At 47.2% G+C, this 17,278-nt stretch overlaps 1 protein-coding gene across 2 annotated transcripts in view; it reads right to left on the minus strand.

The window, feature by feature from the left end:
• Positions 1 to 210: 210 nt before the first annotated feature.
• The window catches only part of LOC311248984 (thrombospondin-3b-like), a 179,724-nt gene continuing 162,656 nt past the window's right edge, over positions 211 to 17,278 (minus strand). For both annotated transcript variants that reach the window (XM_084338228.1, XM_084338227.1), the window contains 5 exons: positions 15,698 to 15,746; positions 14,377 to 14,573; positions 12,658 to 12,830; positions 4,433 to 4,572; positions 211 to 1,923 (listed from right to left, as the gene is read on the minus strand). In XM_084338228.1, the coding sequence (XP_084194354.1) occupies positions 1,868 to 1,923; positions 4,433 to 4,572; positions 12,658 to 12,830; positions 14,377 to 14,573; positions 15,698 to 15,746 (615 nt within the window). In that variant the 3' untranslated portion in view covers positions 211 to 1,867. The remainder of the gene's footprint in view (positions 1,924 to 4,432; positions 4,573 to 12,657; positions 12,831 to 14,376; positions 14,574 to 15,697; positions 15,747 to 17,278) is intronic.

Here is a 17,278-nt window from a genome sequence, read left to right on the forward strand (position 1 = left end):
CCATGTAGAGCCGAGACGGACAGTGGCTGGGCGTTGCGTGCATAGATCACACTAGATCAGCAGTTCTCAAACTATGGGTCGTGAGGGATGTCCGATATTATCGGCCTACCGATATTGGCATTCAAATGTGATATCGGAAAATATCGGTATCGGTTTACAAAAAATAAATAAATAATTCTTTCATTTTTATAACCTTTATTTACCCAGGCAAGCAAGTAAGAACAAATTCTGATTTTATTTATTGTCAAAAGTATGCATAATGTTGTGTTAATTCCACAACAAGAGATATGTAATGTTAATTACCTGAAATTATTCAGTTTTTTGGGGGGGGAAACCCTGCATATATCGGTATTGGTTGATATCGGTTGATATCGGTATCGGAAATTAAGAGTTGGACAATATTGGTATATCAGTATCGGTAAAAAAGCCAATATGACCCAAGTAAAAAATCAAAATGTATATATATTCTTTTAATGTTCTGGCAACATATTTTGGCTAAATATGCCTTGTTTTATAAATGTGTATTGATAACATAGTGCTGTAATTAAATGTTCTAATAAATATGCATGATCAAGTTCAACAACATGCTTTTATTTTGATATTCCTTAATTCCATGTTGAAATTACGCGCCAAAAAAATTCCTAAATAAAATGGGGTCGTGGTATAAAAAAGTTTGAGAACCCCTGCACTAGATTGATAAACTTACAAATAAGCATTTCCTGGTTGATAAGAAGATGATGTGCTAAAATGGCCAATATTTAACCTACAAATATGAGACTGTTCTGACAGCACAATATTGAGGTAACTAAGGTACATCTTAGGTTTGAGATGTCTGGACCAATCACTTTACACTTGCATCACTCTGTGCTGGGATCAGCCCTGCCCTGAGCTGGGAGCTAAAAAAAAATACCCTCAAAATGGGATCCTCGGTTCCTGCAGTATGAACACAACAAAAAGTTTCACTGTTATCTCCCAACCTATTAGTAGACTATCCCTGAGACTAAATCTAATCAAATGGAGGCCTGTGGCCTAATGTGTATCAATCTAAGGGTCCTTGACATGAAAAAGTGTGAGAACCACTGCCAATTCACTGTCTATGCTATGGAGCTGCTTTAGGCATCACCCCTGATGACATCACACATTCCTGATGATATCACACATTAGAATAGTTGTTTTTGGACTTTGGAGAGAGTTGTTCATGTTCACTAATATGTGTCTTAGACCATAGGGGTAGGGTTAGTTATAGGTTAATATCTTTGGATTGTCTTAGACCATAGCAACATGTATGAATTCTGAAATTGGGTGTAGTTCCCCATTAAACACACAAACACATGCACACTTGTACACACAGCACACATATAGGCCTACTCATAGTCAACATTACAACAGGCAACAGAAATAACATTATTTCAGCAATAAAAAAAACAAGAAAAAAAGGTTACTTGCAAAACTTTCCTCTGTTCTAGCCTTCATAAAAACTATCAACATGATTATGGAATGACTTCCCATGTCCTCACTAAATATGCATAATCACATACACACACACCTCATTCATAGAGGCACATTAACACACGCACATGTGAGGATCAAGCAAAAGGGCAATGGTAATGTTGTGAGACGCTGGAATGGCAGCTCAAACTCTGACGTGGAGGGTTTTGAATGGCAGTCTCACTCTGATGTGGGGTGTTTTGACTGGCAGTTCACACTCTGATGTGGAGGGTTTTGAATGGCAGTCTCACTCTGATGTGGAGGGTTTTGAATGGCAGTCTCACTCTGATGTGGGGTGTTTTGACTGGCAGTTCACACTCTGACGTGGAGGGTTTTGACTGGCAGTCTTACTCTGATGTGGAGGGTTTTGAATGGCAGTTCACACTCTGATGTGGATGGTTCTGCGGTAGAATTGATAATCGTCTGGTACAGTATCTGAAGAAAAAAACAGAGATGACAGAAATAAGATACTGTACGTATATTTGATCCATTATAGTAACCACATGGAGTCGGGCTTCAAGTCTTCCATGAAGAAGTGGGGCCTCACGGACAGTGCAGCATGCAAGTGTGGCGAGCCTGAACAGACTGCCGAGCATATAATCCCCCTCTACAGCCCGCCCTCAGAAGCTGGTCTTTTCGATGTAGGACCAGAGACGAGGGCGTGGCTGCAGGACACGGAGTTGGCCATCTGATGATACACGAAAGAAGAATAGTAACCACACATACTCTTATATAATTGTCAAGAGGTAGAGTACACCACAGATAAGCCACACCCCCGGCTGTCTTTGATCATCATTCAGGCTCAGAAAAAAATGTCAGACCCCACCCATGTCCTCCACCCTGAGTACCAGCTTCTTCCCTCAGGCAGACGCTTCAGACTCCCCCAGTGCAGCTAACCCACTTTATGAACTCCTTTGTCCATCAACGCTCGAAATGGCAAGCTAGCCAGGGCCTAACCCCTGTAACGCTGCTTTTAATCAAGCTAGCCAGGGCCTAACCCCTGTAACGCTGCTTTTAATCAAGCTAGCCAGGGCCTAACCCCTGTAACGCTGCTTTTAATCACGCTAGCCAGGGCCAAACCCCTGTAACACTGCTTTTAATCAAGCTAGCCAGGGCCTAACCCCTGTAACGCTGGTTTTAATCACGCTAGCCAGGGCCTAACCCCTGTAACGCTGCTTTTAATCAAGCTAGCCAGGGCCCAACCCCTGTAACGCTGCTTTTAATCAAGCTAGCCAGGGCCTAACCCCTGTAACAGTTTTGCACACATTAATTTAGTTTGACATTGAATCCTTGTCTTAATTACAGCTCCACAAAATTATGTAGATGGAAAAAATAGCAATACCTTGTCTCATAGGTACTGCTACCTGATCATTACATTGAATTGTAATAAACACAACACAAAGATTCAATGGTCCTCATTTACGAACGGACTTACGAGAAAAGTTACGAGCTAATTTCATCGTAACTCCACTTACAAGCTTTTCTGGGCGATTTTGGCATTCTCGAACGGTTCCTTCTCGGGGATTCACTCGTAGCTAAGAGCAGGATTTACGAGCATGGAAAGGCAGTCATAAGTCGGACAGACTGGTGTGCGCCTGTGTTCTTAACCTCTTAAGCCTGATCGGCACCGGGCCGAGATTTATTTCACGTCACAAATAGATCAATACAGTCCGTATTAAGTGATGTTGTTGATGTTTCTTTTTCAAATGTAGCCAAGAGTAAATACCCTAACCCTATCAAAACAGCAGTCAAAGTGTACATTTAAAAAATAAATTGTAAATGGTAAAAAATTGTGGAGCTATGGACATTATACAAAAGTAACTGTACTTACAGTATATTTCATTCACGGTCTTTGTTGCCCTGTACCGGGCGCCTGGTGATACTGAATCCAGATTTAACTCTGCCATTGGAAAGAGGAGATTTGGGGCTGCTGAGTGGCGCAGTGGGCAAGGCGCTCGCCACTAACGCAGGAGAGGCTGGTATCAAGCCCAGCTCTGTGCGTTGCTACCGGCTTGGCCGGTCGTTCATACTAATACAATTGGCAGTATTAGAGGATGGGAAAGCCGGTGGGTGGGGATTGGACGTTGTGGACAGCGACTCCTACAGGTCGGTTGGTGCGCCTGAACAGCAGAATTAGGAAGTATCGGGGGCAGCGTGAGCCTCCCACGCGTTACTCATCGCCACTGAGAGATTGCGCTGTTCAGGTGAAAGGATGCGACAGCTGCCTCCTCGTGTACCGGAGGGGACACGTGATGCAAGGCTTGGTCCTCACTGCAGCCGACCAGTGGGAGGCGTAGTCTAGCAACGTTCGAGACAGGGGAGGGGAGAATTGAAGGGAGAATTGGCGAGGCGAAATTGGGATGGGAGAAAAATTTAAAAATAAGGAGAAAAAGAGGGGGGGGAAAAGGAAAGAGGAGATTTGGGCAGATCCATAGATGTATGACTAGGCCATAATAAGGTCATTTATAGGCCTTATATTCTATATTCATATTGAATGTGTCCGGATGTCAAAATGCAGTACTGTATCTACAAAAAACCCGGTAAATCATCTGCCCTTTGTTCATTTGCTTAGATATTTAGTACACTTGATCTCAAGAAGGTGCTGAATGAGCTCAGTGGTGAGAGCTCACTCTTGGTCAATGTTATCATGGTGTTATTCAACGTCAAAGATTTACGAGCACCACTCCCACACTTTCAGGTATCCGGAGGACTATCTTAGGTTTCCTCTTATGAACTTCTTACAAGGTTATTTACGAGGAAACTTACGAGAATGTTAGCGAATGAGGTCCAATGTCCTCAAAGACATCACTGGTAATGTTGAATGGTCATTCAAACTAATTTACTCTCAATAATAATTGTCAAACTAAATGAATGTGTGCAAAACAGTTTTTGGATGTGTGTGAGATTATGTGCAAAATAAATCAGCATTGGCCCTTTTGCCTACCGTTGCAGCGGTAGCCAAGGTTGGACCAGATTATCTGTTCCTGGGAGAAGCAATAGACTCCTAGTCTGCCGCCCCTCATGGAGGTGTCGATGACCACGCCTGTGTCTGCCACCAGGGTCATCCCCTCATATAGCCTCACCCTGGGAACAAAAATACACACTCATATTTAATTTAAAGGTTTATGGTCAGTGATCCAAATGTAAACAAAAGGGCAGCCCCACCACCAGATACATACAACAGATACATATGACTGAGCTCTTGATACAAGGACTAACACTAGACAACAGGTACATATGACTGAGCTCTTGATACAAGGACTAACACTAGACAACAGGTACATATGATTGAGCTTTTGATTAAAGCAATAACACTAGACAACTGGTAAATATGAGTTTGTACATTTGTATTGCACAAAAACATTTAAACAACATACTTATATTTTGATTTATAATAGGTTAAGAAAATTCCAACTAGCGATATTCTATGAGAATATAACTCACATTGATATAAAATGTATGTGAATATACCTCACATTGATATAATGTATGTGAATATACCCCACATTGATATAATGTATGTGAATATACGTCACATTGATATAATGTATGTGAATAAACCTCACAATGATATAATGTATGTGAATAAACCTCACAATGATATAATGTATGTGAATATACGTGTGAGGTTTCTGTCCTTGCTCACCTACTCGCTCTGTTCCTTTAAACCACCTCGCTCTGTTTTCCATTTGTTTCTGTTAATCATTTCATTCCCCCATTCACACGCTTCTTCCCAGAGACGTCGTTGATTGGTTCTCTCCCGTCCACACGCTTTTCAATCACATCCCCCAGCTGTCACTGCTTGTCAATCAATCAATCCCGTATTATTTATACCCCGTTTCCCCACTCAAGTTTTGTTGGATCGTTTTGATATTTTCTGTTTGCATTCGCCGTTCCTGCTGCTGCTGTTGTTCCCTGTGCTTTACCTCCAGGATATCCAAGAAGCCTTCCTCTTGGACACCTTTTTCCCGTGGCGACGCGCTCGCTCCGCTGCTGTTCCAGCGCTCTTTACGCACAACGCCTGGGTGAGTTTTTAATGACTGTCTTTGATCAAATTCCGTTTTCGTGTGTTTTTATAACACTGAAGATTACCACCTTTTTATCAGACAGTCACTCACCCAGCGGTTGCCTTTTTGATTGTTTCACTGGGATAATATTTTGACCTAACATCTCCCACTGTGTGTTTATCACACCGAAGATATTATCACATTGGATTGTATTTTGGACTTCGCTCTCAGTGTCTATTTTTGCACCGAAGATATTTTTCACTTGGGATTGTGTTTTGGAACATTGCTCACTGTGTGTGTTTACACGAAGATTAGTTCACTTGGATAACTTTTGTTTTTGGGTACAAGTCACCTCTCCTGTTCTCCTGCTCGTTCTACCTGCACCCTGTGTTGACTCGCTCCCTCTCTCTCTCTCTCGGTCCCGCATCACCTCGGAGATTCTGCCGAGAGAAGTCTGCAGAGCGGCTCTGATGTCAGCATCTGCTACCCCCTACTACCACCTCGGGAGAAGCTGCAGAGCAGCAGAACATTTTCATCCTTGCTTGAATTCCTGTCTTGTTTAGACTCTTCCTATTCTATGCTGTTTAATTAGTCTCAATAAACAAGCCCCTGTTTTTGGCAACTCTGAATCCTACTCTCTTGCGTCGTTGCGTTTGGGGTCGGTGTCAAACCATAACATTACGATCCAACCAAAATGACGACCCCAGCCGACACAGAGAGGGTCAGAACCGCACTTGCTAATCAAGTCGAGTTGACCAGGGATCACAGTCTCCAACTAGAGAGGGCTGCGGCTGCGGTGCAGGATCTCAGGGAACAGGTCCTGCCTATTCAAGGGTCAATGGCCGCTCTGGCGGGACAACAATCCGGTATTCTCGCTCAGCTTCACTCGCTGAGCGACACCGTTAATGCTTTACTTCCTTCACATCCTTCAGGAGCATTCACCGCAGCCCCAGCAGATCCCGCACCTCGGGAACCCCGTCTCTCCGTCCCACGGCTGTTCGACGGCAATCCCGAGGAGTGTGCCACATTCATCATGCAATGTGAGTTGGTTTTCCGTCATAAACCAAGCCGTTTTACTGCTCGAGGGTCCCAAGTGGCTTATATGACGAACTTGCTTTCAGGCCATGCTGCCCAGTGGGTCACTTCCTCCTGGGCAATGGATGCAGATTTTGTTTTCTCCTATCCAGACTTCGTGGCGGAGCTCCGCAGAGTGTTCCACCATCCAGCCCGAGGTCTGGACCCCGGAGCCCGGTTGGGGACTTTCCGACAGGGGAGCGGCAGGGTGACGGACTATGTCCTGGAGTTTCGACTGGCGGCGGTGGAGAGTGGATGGAACGACCCTGCACTTCGCCTAACCTTCTTGAGGGGACTCAGTGACGCAGTCCGGGACCAGCTCGCTACCCGGGAGTTGCCCGACTCCCTCGAGGACCTGTTTAGCCTCGTCATCCGCATCGACGGACGCCTCCTGGAGAGAAGGCGCGAGAGGACCCGACTGTTACCTCCTGAGGTACCCCGGATTCCCCGGACGCATGACGTCACTCCTGGACGCCCTGTCCTCAACACTACTGGTGGTAGCAGGCCTCCCCGTTCGGTTCGCGAGGAGGAACCCATGCAGCTGGGACGCTCTCATCTGAGCCAGGCGGAGCGTGAGGCAAGGCTCAGGTCTGGTCTCTGCCTCTACTGCGGAGGTGCGGGACACCGAATCGCCGACTGCCCCACCCGGCCAAAAGATCAGGCTCGCCGAGACCCCGGGAGATCCTGGTGAGCCGTTTTTCCCATTCCCAGCGCCGTGCACCACCTGACCATCTGATGAGCGTCACCCTGGCCTGGGGGGACCAACGTGCCACGGTGGAGGCCCTCATCGACTCTGGGGCAGACGAGAATTTCCTCGACTTCGAGTTCGCTACCCGAGCCAACATTCCACTTGAGGACCTTGTGAGGCCCTTGGAGATCTTCTCGTTGGACCAACACCGCCTGGCCGACATCTCTCAACGCACCGGCCCAGTCGTGCTGACCATCGCTGGGAACCACATCGAGAGAATCCAGTTCCTCATCACCCAATCCCCCCTTGTCCCGGTGGTCCTGGGTAGGCCCTGGCTCGCGCTGCACGAGCCCCACATCGCCTGGTCCTCCGGTACCATCAAGGGCTGGAGCTCCTCCTGTCACGCCCTGTGTCTGCAGGCGGCGTCCTGTCCCCCGCCCCGGAGGCCCGCTGGTGAGTTGCCTCCGGACCTCTCGTCCATACCTCGAGTACCACGACCTCTTGGAGGTTTTCAGTAAATCCAGGGCTCAGGCCCTTCCACCTCACCGCCCCTATGACTGCGCCATCGACCTCCGCCAAGGGGCTCCCCTTCCCGGCAGCCGCCTCTACAGTCTGACCGTTCCGGAGAAGAAGGCGATGGATCTCTACATCTCTGAGTCATTGGAAGCAGGACTCATTCGGCCTTCCTCCTCCCCGGTGGCGGCCGGTTTCTTCTTTGTTGGTAAGAAGGATGGGGACCTGCGACCCTGCATCGACTATCGTCAGCTCAACGAGATAACCATCAAAAACAAGTACCCTCTACCTCTCATGAGCTCCACCTTCGAGCCACTGACCCAGGCCTCGTTCTTCACCAAGCTGGACCTCCGGAGTGCCTACCATCTTGTCCGTATCCGTGAGGGCGATGAATGGAAGACCGCCTTCAAGACCCCCAGGGGCCACTACGAGTACCTAGTGATGCCGTTCGGCCTCACCAACGCCCCGGCGGTATTCCAGGCACTCATGAACGACGTCCTTCGTGACATGCTGGAGGTGTTCGTGGTGGTGTACCTGGACGACATTCTCATCTTCTCCAGGACCCTCGAGGAACACATCCAGCATGTCCGCCGTGTGCTGGAGCGCCTCCTCCACAATCGGCTCTTCGTCAAGGCAGAGAAGTGCCGTTTCCACGCCGACTCCGTCGACTACCTGGGCTTCATCGTTGAGAAGGGCTTGACCCGAGCGGATCCTCGCAAGATCCAAGCTGTGGAGGATTGGCCTGAACCCACCACTCGGAAGGAGTTACAGAGTTTCCTCGGGTTCGCCAACTTCTACCGAAGGTTCATCCGGAACTACAGTCAAGTGGCGGAGCCACTTACCAAGCTGACCTCCCCCGCTCTGCCGTTCGACTGGTCCCCAGCGGCATGCGCTGCGTTCCGCTCCCTCAAGAAGAGGTTCACTTCCGCCCCTATCCTGCTCCACCCTGACCCCAAGAGACAGTTCATTGTGGAGGTGGACGCCTCGGATACTGGCCTGGGCGCTGTCCTATCCCAACGTTCTCTTTCGGACCAGAAGGTGCATCCTTGCGCCTTCTACTCGCGTCGCTTCCTCCCTGCCGAGAGGAACTACGACACCGGCAATCGGGAGCTGCTGGCGGTCGTGGCTGCGTTGGAGGAGTGGCGTCATTGGCTAGAGGGTGCCGAGGAGCCTTTTACCATCTGGACGGACCACAAGAACCTGACGTTCATCCGCGCTTCCAGGCGCCTCAACGGTCGGCAGGCGAGATGGGCCAGTTTCCTCAGTCGGTTCGACTTCTCGCTGACCTTCCGCCCCGGTTCCCGCAACACGAAGGCCGACTCCCTGTCCCGGTTACACTCCAAGGGGGCTCCACCCTCTGAGGACCCTACTCCCATCCTCCCGGAGGCCCGAGTGGTTGGAGCCATCACCTTGGGCATCGAGGGTGTGGTTAGGCGTGCCCTACGCTTCCAGCGTGCTCCTAGCAACGTCCCTATGCATCGTCTCTTCGTCCCCGACTCTGCCCGGTCCCGGGTACTGCTTTGGGGCCATACCAGCCGGTTCGCCTGCCACCCTGGCGTCCATCGCACGTTCTCCTTCCTGGCTCGTCGTTTCTGGTGGCCCACCATGCGGAACGACGTCAAGGAGTTCGTATTGGCCTGCGCGGTCTGTGCCCGCAGCAAGGCCTCTCACCAGGCACCCTCCGGGCTCTTGCAGCCACTTCCCGTTCCGAGCCGTCCGTGGTCACATGTGGCGCTGGACTTCGTCACAGGTCTGCCCTCCTCCCAGGGGAACACCTGCCTTCTGACCGTGGTGGATCGATTCAGCAAGGAGGTTCACCTCGTGGCCCTTTCCAAGCTTCCCTCGGCGGCCGAGACGGCGGACCTCCTGACTCACCACGTGTTCCGCCTTCATGGGTTTCCCCAGGACATCGTCTCTGACCGGGGGCCCCAGTTCACCTCCCAGGTATGGCGGGCCTTTTGCAAGGGATTGGGGGCAACGGTCAGTCTTTCCTCTGGTTATCATCCCCAGACTAACGGGCAGACGGAGAGGATGAACCAGAGCGTGGAGTCTGCTCTTCGGTGTGTGGCAGCCGAGAGACCGGCATCCTGGAGCCGTTTCCTTCCCTGGGTTGAATACTCCATCAATTCAATGGTCAGTTCCGCCACCGGCCTCTCACCCTTTGAGGTTTCCCTGGGCTACCAACCCCCTCTTTTCCCCGCACAGGAGGCGGAAGTGGCAGTTCCCTCCGTGCAGGTCCACCTCGACCGCTGCCGACGAGTTTGGGAGATCACCAGGACCGCGCTGCTCCGGACATCTGAGCGCGCCTGTCGTGGTGCCGACCGGCGCCGGGTTCCTGCGCCGACTTACCGCCCTGGGCAGAGGGTGTGGCTCTCCGCAAGGGACCTGCCGCTACGGTCCTCGGCCAAGAAACTCAACCCCCGTTTCGTCGGACCTTTCGAGGTCCTGAAGGTACTCAGTCCGGCGGCCCTGCGCCTGAAACTTCCTGCGTCCATGCACATCCACCCCGTGTTCCATGTCTCCCGGGTTAAGCCCGTCTCCCTCAGTCCCCTTATGCCTCCAGCTCCTGATCCTCCGCCTCCCGTGTTGGTGGATGGTCACCCCCAGTGGCAGGTCCGCCGGTTGATGGGCGTTCGTCGGCGGGGCCGGGGGTTCCAATACCTGGTAGACTGGGAGGGTTACGGTCCTGAGGAGCGTAGCTGGGTCTCCCGGCAGCTCATCGTGGATCCCAGCTTGATCACTGACTTCCATCGTGCCCATCCTGACGAGCCGGGTCGGCCTGGTCGCCGGGTGGCTCCCGTGGAGGAGGGGGTACTGTGAGGTTTCTGTCCTTGCTCACCTACTCGCTCTGTTCCTTTAAACCACCTCGCTCTGTTTTCCATTTGTTTCTGTTAATCATTTCATTCCCCCATTCACACGCTTCTTCCCAGAGACGTCGTTGATTGGTTCTCTCCCGTCCACACGCTTTTCAATCACATCCCCCAGCTGTCACTGCTTGTCAATCAATCAATCCCGTATTATTTATACCCCGTTTCCCCACTCAAGTTTTGTTGGATCGTTTTGATATTTTCTGTTTGCATTCGCCGTTCCTGCTGCTGCTGTTGTTCCCTGTGCTTTACCTCCAGGATATCCAAGAAGCCTTCCTCTTGGACACCTTTTTCCCGTGGCGACGCGCTCGCTCCGCTGCTGTTCCAGCGCTCTTTACGCACAACGCCTGGGTGAGTTTTTAATGACTGTCTTTGATCAAATTCCGTTTTCGTGTGTTTTTATAACACTGAAGATTACCACCTTTTTATCAGACAGTCACTCACCCAGCGGTTGCCTTTTTGATTGTTTCACTGGGATAATATTTTGACCTAACATCTCCCACTGTGTGTTTATCACACCGAAGATATTATCACACTGGATTGTATTTTGGACTTCGCTCTCAGTGTCTATTTTTGCACCGAAGATATTTTTCACTTGGGATTGTGTTTTGGAACATTGCTCACTGTGTGTGTTTACACGAAGATTAGTTCACTTGGATAACTTTTGTTTTTGGGTACAAGTCACCTCTCCTGTTCTCCTGCTCGTTCTACCTGCACCCTGTGTTGACTCGCTCCCTCTCTCTCTCTCTCGGTCCCGCATCACCTCGGAGATTCTGCCGAGAGAAGTCTGCAGAGCGGCTCTGACGTCAGCATCTGCTACCCCCTACTACCACCTCGGGAGAAGCTGCAGAGCAGCAGAACATTTTCATCCTTGCTTGAATTCCTGTCTTGTTTAGACTCTTCCTATTCTATGCTGTTTAATTAGTCTCAATAAACAAGCCCCTGTTTTTGGCAACTCTGAATCCTACTCTCTTGCGTCGTTGCGTTTGGGGTCGGTGTCAAACCATAACAATACATCCTCACATTGATATAATGCATGTGAATATACCCCACATTGATATAATGTATGTGAATATACCCCACATTGATATAATGTATGTGAATATACCTCACATTGATATAATGTATGTGAATAAACCTCACATTGATATAATGTATACGTCCTCACATTGATATAATGCATGTGAATATACCCCACATTGATATAATGTATGTGAATATACGTCCTCACATTGATATAATGCATGTGAATATACCCCACATTGATATAATGTATGTGAATATACCCCACATTGATATAATGTATGTGAATAAACCTCACATTGATATAATATGATATCGGTTTTTTTTCTTATATTAAAGTACATTTAGTTTTTAAGAATTGTAAAGGATAGGCAAAAATAAGCATGTGCTTCAGCCTATTCCTTTTTTCGGTCATTGAGTTTGGATTTTGTGTGTGAGCTTACTTTGAATATGTACATTTGTGATTTTTTTCTTTTCCTTTTGAAAGTCCACACATGTGTGTTTTTGATTCATCTGTAAACAAAGACCGAAAATAAACTATTCATTCATTCATTCATTCATTCATTCATTCATTCATTCATTCATTCATTCATTCATTCATGTATGTGAATAAACCTCACATTGATATAATGTATGTGAATAAACCTCACATTGATATAATGTATGTGAATAAACCTCACATTGATATAATGTATGTGAATATACCTCACATTGATATAATGTATGTGTATATACCCCACATTGATATAATGTATGTGTATATACCCCACATTGATATAATGTATGTGTATATACCCCACATTGATATAATGTATGTGTATATACCCCACATTGATAGGGTATTCTCCCTCTCCAAGGGAAGAAAGTGAAAAAGGTGTGCTTCACCAATAACAATCTGTACAGTCAAAGGCTCCAAGGGGAGTTAACCATTCAAAACACATCTGCATGGAGGGGATATTTACCAGCTAACAGTGAGAGTGAGGAAGATGTGTCTGACCTGATGTAGCCGACGTGTGGGCGGTGGCTGAGCTTCCAGCGGTACGAGGTCTTGTCCTTCCAGCCCACGTTGCGCGGGTCCTTCCACAGCAGCTTGACCTCACCCGCCGTGTCGCCTGTGTGCCACAGGGCGTTGCGCAGGTACTCGCCGGGACCCGTACGTGACTTGACCGCCTGCGGAGGTACAGGAGGGTTAGAGCAATGTTTCACCTACCGGGTAGAGGAGAGCAGACAATGAACTGGGAAAGGTGTTATAGGTGACACTGAGAGCACCCAGGGGAATGTTCTGAGTTCGTAGGTGCATTTTCTGTTTCAGAACTGAGAACACTACTGTAGAATTAAGCTCATTTGGGCATCGAAACTAAAACAAACTGGGTCCACAAAATCATCTCAATGGAGCAGCTCCAGACTTTATTCCTAATGACATCACATGTTTGATTTTCTTTTACTTCTCTGGTTTCTGGCTCTGGGAGAGTAGCTCATCACAAATATTGATTAAATGGTCCTTGGCCATGGAAATAACATTGGAATTTGGGTGGAATTACACAGCCCTCATCATTAGTGTGTGTGTGTGTGAACCGTCTGCCGTCACGGGTCTCATAAATGTCCAAGGTCTCATAAATATCTCATTTAGATAATTTATTGTTCCCAGTTGTGGAGCAAGGACAGAGAATAGGCGGCTTGTCTTTGATGGCCCTCCCGGATCTCGGATAGGAGTGGGAGAGGTCTTGAGGGTGTGCAGTTAGAGATCATTGACCGGAGGTAGGCGGAAGCCGTTCCCTTCGACCTAGCAATATGCTAGGTCGAGGACCTTGAAGCGGCCTACCCTACCCCGACTTTGGTAGGTTGGAGATTAGGCAGGCCGCTGCATTCTGAATGAGTTGAAGTGGCTTGGTGGCAGTGGTCGGTAGACCAGCAAGCAGTACATTGCAGTAGTTGAGGTGAGATATGACTGTTGATTGCATGAGGAGTTGAGTGGCTTTTCTTGTCAGGAAGGGATGGATCCTTCTGATGTTGCTCAGGAGGAATCTGCAGGTTCTGGTTGTTGCGGCGATGTGAAGTTCAGCCGGTCGCCAAGGCTAGGTTCTTGGTGGTCGGGGACGAGGCCACGGCTACATTCTCCACTGTGATGGAAAGGTCGGTCAGCAGGGAGGATTTGGCCGGCAGGTGAAGCAGCTCTGTTTTGCTTAGGTTCAGTCGCAAACCTTCCCCCCAAGGGCAGCCGGGAGCAGACACGGGTTGCGGCGTGGGACCGCACCCGGAGACCAATCCAAGTGCTCCTGTCTGTCTTTGTCAGGGACCCAACAGCATTAGCAATCTGTTCTGCATGTTTTTCCATTGGGTCTATGTATTTTTCTGGAGCGGAAACCCTTGCAAGCAAGGGGAGAACATGCATGTGAGGCGACAGTGTTAACCCTTTCACTGCCGCACTACCAAAGCGGTTAACCCTTTCACTGCGACAATACACAGAAGGTTAACCCTTTCACTGCCGCACTACCAAAACGGTTAACCCTTTCACTGCGACAATACACAGAAGGTTAACCCTTTCACTGCCACATGACAGCCCGTTAACCGACCGTCGGTTGTGCGATAGTAAAGGGTTAACCTTCTGTCGTGTGGCAGTGAAAGGGTTAATCACCACACCACTGTGGCACCTTTGCACCCTTTACATGGTGACCAAACAACGGTCCTTGCTAACATGTTCAGCTAGGCCCCCTACCTTGAGCTGCAGGCTGGGCTGGGCCATGGCCCTGAAGGGCAGCGGCTGCCAGTAGGTCTGCTCCGTCTGCTTCCACATCACCACGTAGAAGCTGGAAGAGTCCTGGTATCCGAAGATGAAACCCACATAGTCGTCGTCTGTGGCTGTGTTAATGTGGAACGTCCCTTCGAAATCCACACCGTTAAATGCCGTGTAGCCTGTAGGGGTGGGGAATAATAGATTCACTAAGTAAGTAGTGAGTAAGTATAGCTAGTAGAAAGGTGCAGAATAAAAGTAATGCTTTTCCCCAAAAGATTATTGATTAATGAATTTATAATAAAAAAAAATGCTGGTGGGTCCAAAATTAATGTTTACATGTATCCCCTCCCAACTTCCAATTTCGCCACACATGGAAGGCACTTGATTAGATAAATGAAATGCTGGTAGTCTAGTGCAACATCTATAGCACCTTTAAGTAGCCTGTTTGGTCACCCACGGTGAAACATTAAGCAGCACACGTAGCCCATGTCTACAGAGGGCCTTTGTCAATCTGTGTCATGTCTGTCCTTGTGTTCTTGTGTCCTTGTGAAACATCTTCTGTTGCGGCTCAAGTACCGTCTCAATACACAAGGTCACATTTCCCAGAGGTGTTCTTGACATGCCCATTTCACCCAGGATGCATCAGTTGGTAACTTGTATGAACTTGACAACACAAATATCCCAGCATTCAACCGAGGAGCAGAAAGCAGCAGAGAAAGAGAAACAACTTCATGTTTGGCTGATAAAGGCTGGCTGTTATTTCAGGGTAGTGCGGGCTGCTGGGGGTATTGCGCAGTACCAGCAAGAACACATCTGTCAACAGCGCTCTGTGTTTGTGTGACCTTGCAAGTTCATTCTTCCAACAACCAGATCTCCCCAAGAACAAGTGTGTTCTTTGCATTTTTGGTAAACGGACTGCATTTATATACTGCAAAGCACTTTGCAACTTATGCCTCAGATTACTCAAACATTTACGGCGGAGGCAGCCATACAAGGTACCAACCAGCTCATCTGGAGCAGTTAGGGGTTAAGTGTCTTTTCTCAAGGTATACCGGAATTGAACCAGGAACCTTCCGATTACCGGATGACCGCTCTACCTCCAGTGCCAGTGACAGAAAGAAAGGGAAGGAAGGAAGGAAGGAAGGAAGGAAGGAAGGAAGGAAGGAAGGAAGGAAGGAAGGAAGGAAGGAAGGAAGGAAGGAAGGAAGGAAGGAAGGAAGGAAGGAAGGAAGGAAGGAAGGAAGGAAGGAAGGAAGGAAGGAAGGAAGCAAGGAGGAAGAGGCTATAGGTGTGCAGTACTCACCTACAGCTAAACCTGGGTCACTGTTCATGGTTTGGACAATCTCCATGCCCTGAAAACAAGAATACACTTGTGTTTATTTCAATATAAAAATATATGGTCTTAACTACTAGTAAATCATTTAACATTCACATATGAGTCAATAGAAGTCATGTCAGATGCAAAAATAAACTAAAACCATAATAGTTTAAAATATCTAATTTGAACAGTTTTAACATTTGAGGAAGCTAAAACCCCTATGTGTAGAATTGATAACAATAACATATTATATAAATAGTAAACTACCATTCAGTTATAGAGGCATACTCCTTCTCAGCCCTGTATATGAACTCTATTCTCTTTTAAGCAGTAGACTTGTAGATCATTTTGTGGATGAGCAAAATTCATTTCAGAAAGTGAGAGATAGCCTAGTTTAAAACTCCAGGTGTTTTTGGCCATCAGCTAGGGCTAGCTGTCCCGTATCTGCTTCCATTCATTTTGTGCTAAGCTAGGCTAGCTTACAGCTGAATAGCTTTCTACTGAACGCACAGAGAGGAAATTGGTATCTACTGTATCTTCTTGTCTGACTCTGAAGAGGACAGTAGATCATTTCCCATAATGTTGGTGTTCCTTTAAAAATGTTTTTATCAACATATGCCAATTTCCAGAAGGCTTTCGAATGGGTAAATACAGACTATTACCATAGCTTTCTACTGAACGCACAGAGAGGAAATTGGTATCTACTGTATCTTCTTGTCTGACTCTGAAGAAGACAGTAGATCATTTCCCATAATGTTGGTGTTCCTTTAAAAAAAAAATATTAACATATGCCAATTTCCAGAAGGCTTTCGAATGGGTAAATACAGACTATTACCATTATTATTATTATTATTATTATTATTATTATTATTATTATTATTATTATTATTATTATTATTATTATTATTATTATTATTATTATTATTATTATTATTATTATTATTATTATTATTATTATTATTATTATTATTGTATGGAACGATTTCTCTCTATCCAGCACCTGTTGCTTGTGTTCAGATCACAATGACTTGTGGTTTCTCACACGGTTTGGTGTGAAGTAGGGGTGTAACAATGCATCGATCCTAAGGTGACGATTCAACTGCATCGATTTGAAAATGTTAGAATCGATTAGAATTAAGAAATGTCGTCGCTTTTTTATTGACCTATAGTCCATTCATACTGAGTGAATCAGTTCCCCCAGCCACATTTGTGTATTCAACATTTATTGGGGAATTAACTGATTGAAAATGTATCGAATCGCATCTAATCAAATCGTGGTCAAATTAAGAGATTTCATGATGCATTGAATCGTTGCCTGAAGAATCGTAATGGAATCGAAGTGGGTTCAAATATTTACACCCCTAGTGTGAAGCAAAGATACTTTTTGTCGTCAACATTGTTATTAATGATTCAAATCAAATTCTCTAAACTGGGAGTTAAAGTAGCTGGCATGATTACTACAGAGGGAGTCTTATTGGATTTATTTTACACTGAACTCAATGGAACCTCCTGGTTTTAGTGATTGTCCTTTTCTACAGAGGGGAGTTGATTAGTTCTGTAGTCTAC

The sequence above is a fragment of the Notolepis coatsorum genome, assembly GCF_963971535.1.
Source record: "Notolepis coatsorum genome assembly, chromosome: 2".
NCBI lineage: Eukaryota > Metazoa > Chordata > Actinopteri > Aulopiformes > Paralepididae > Notolepis > Notolepis coatsorum.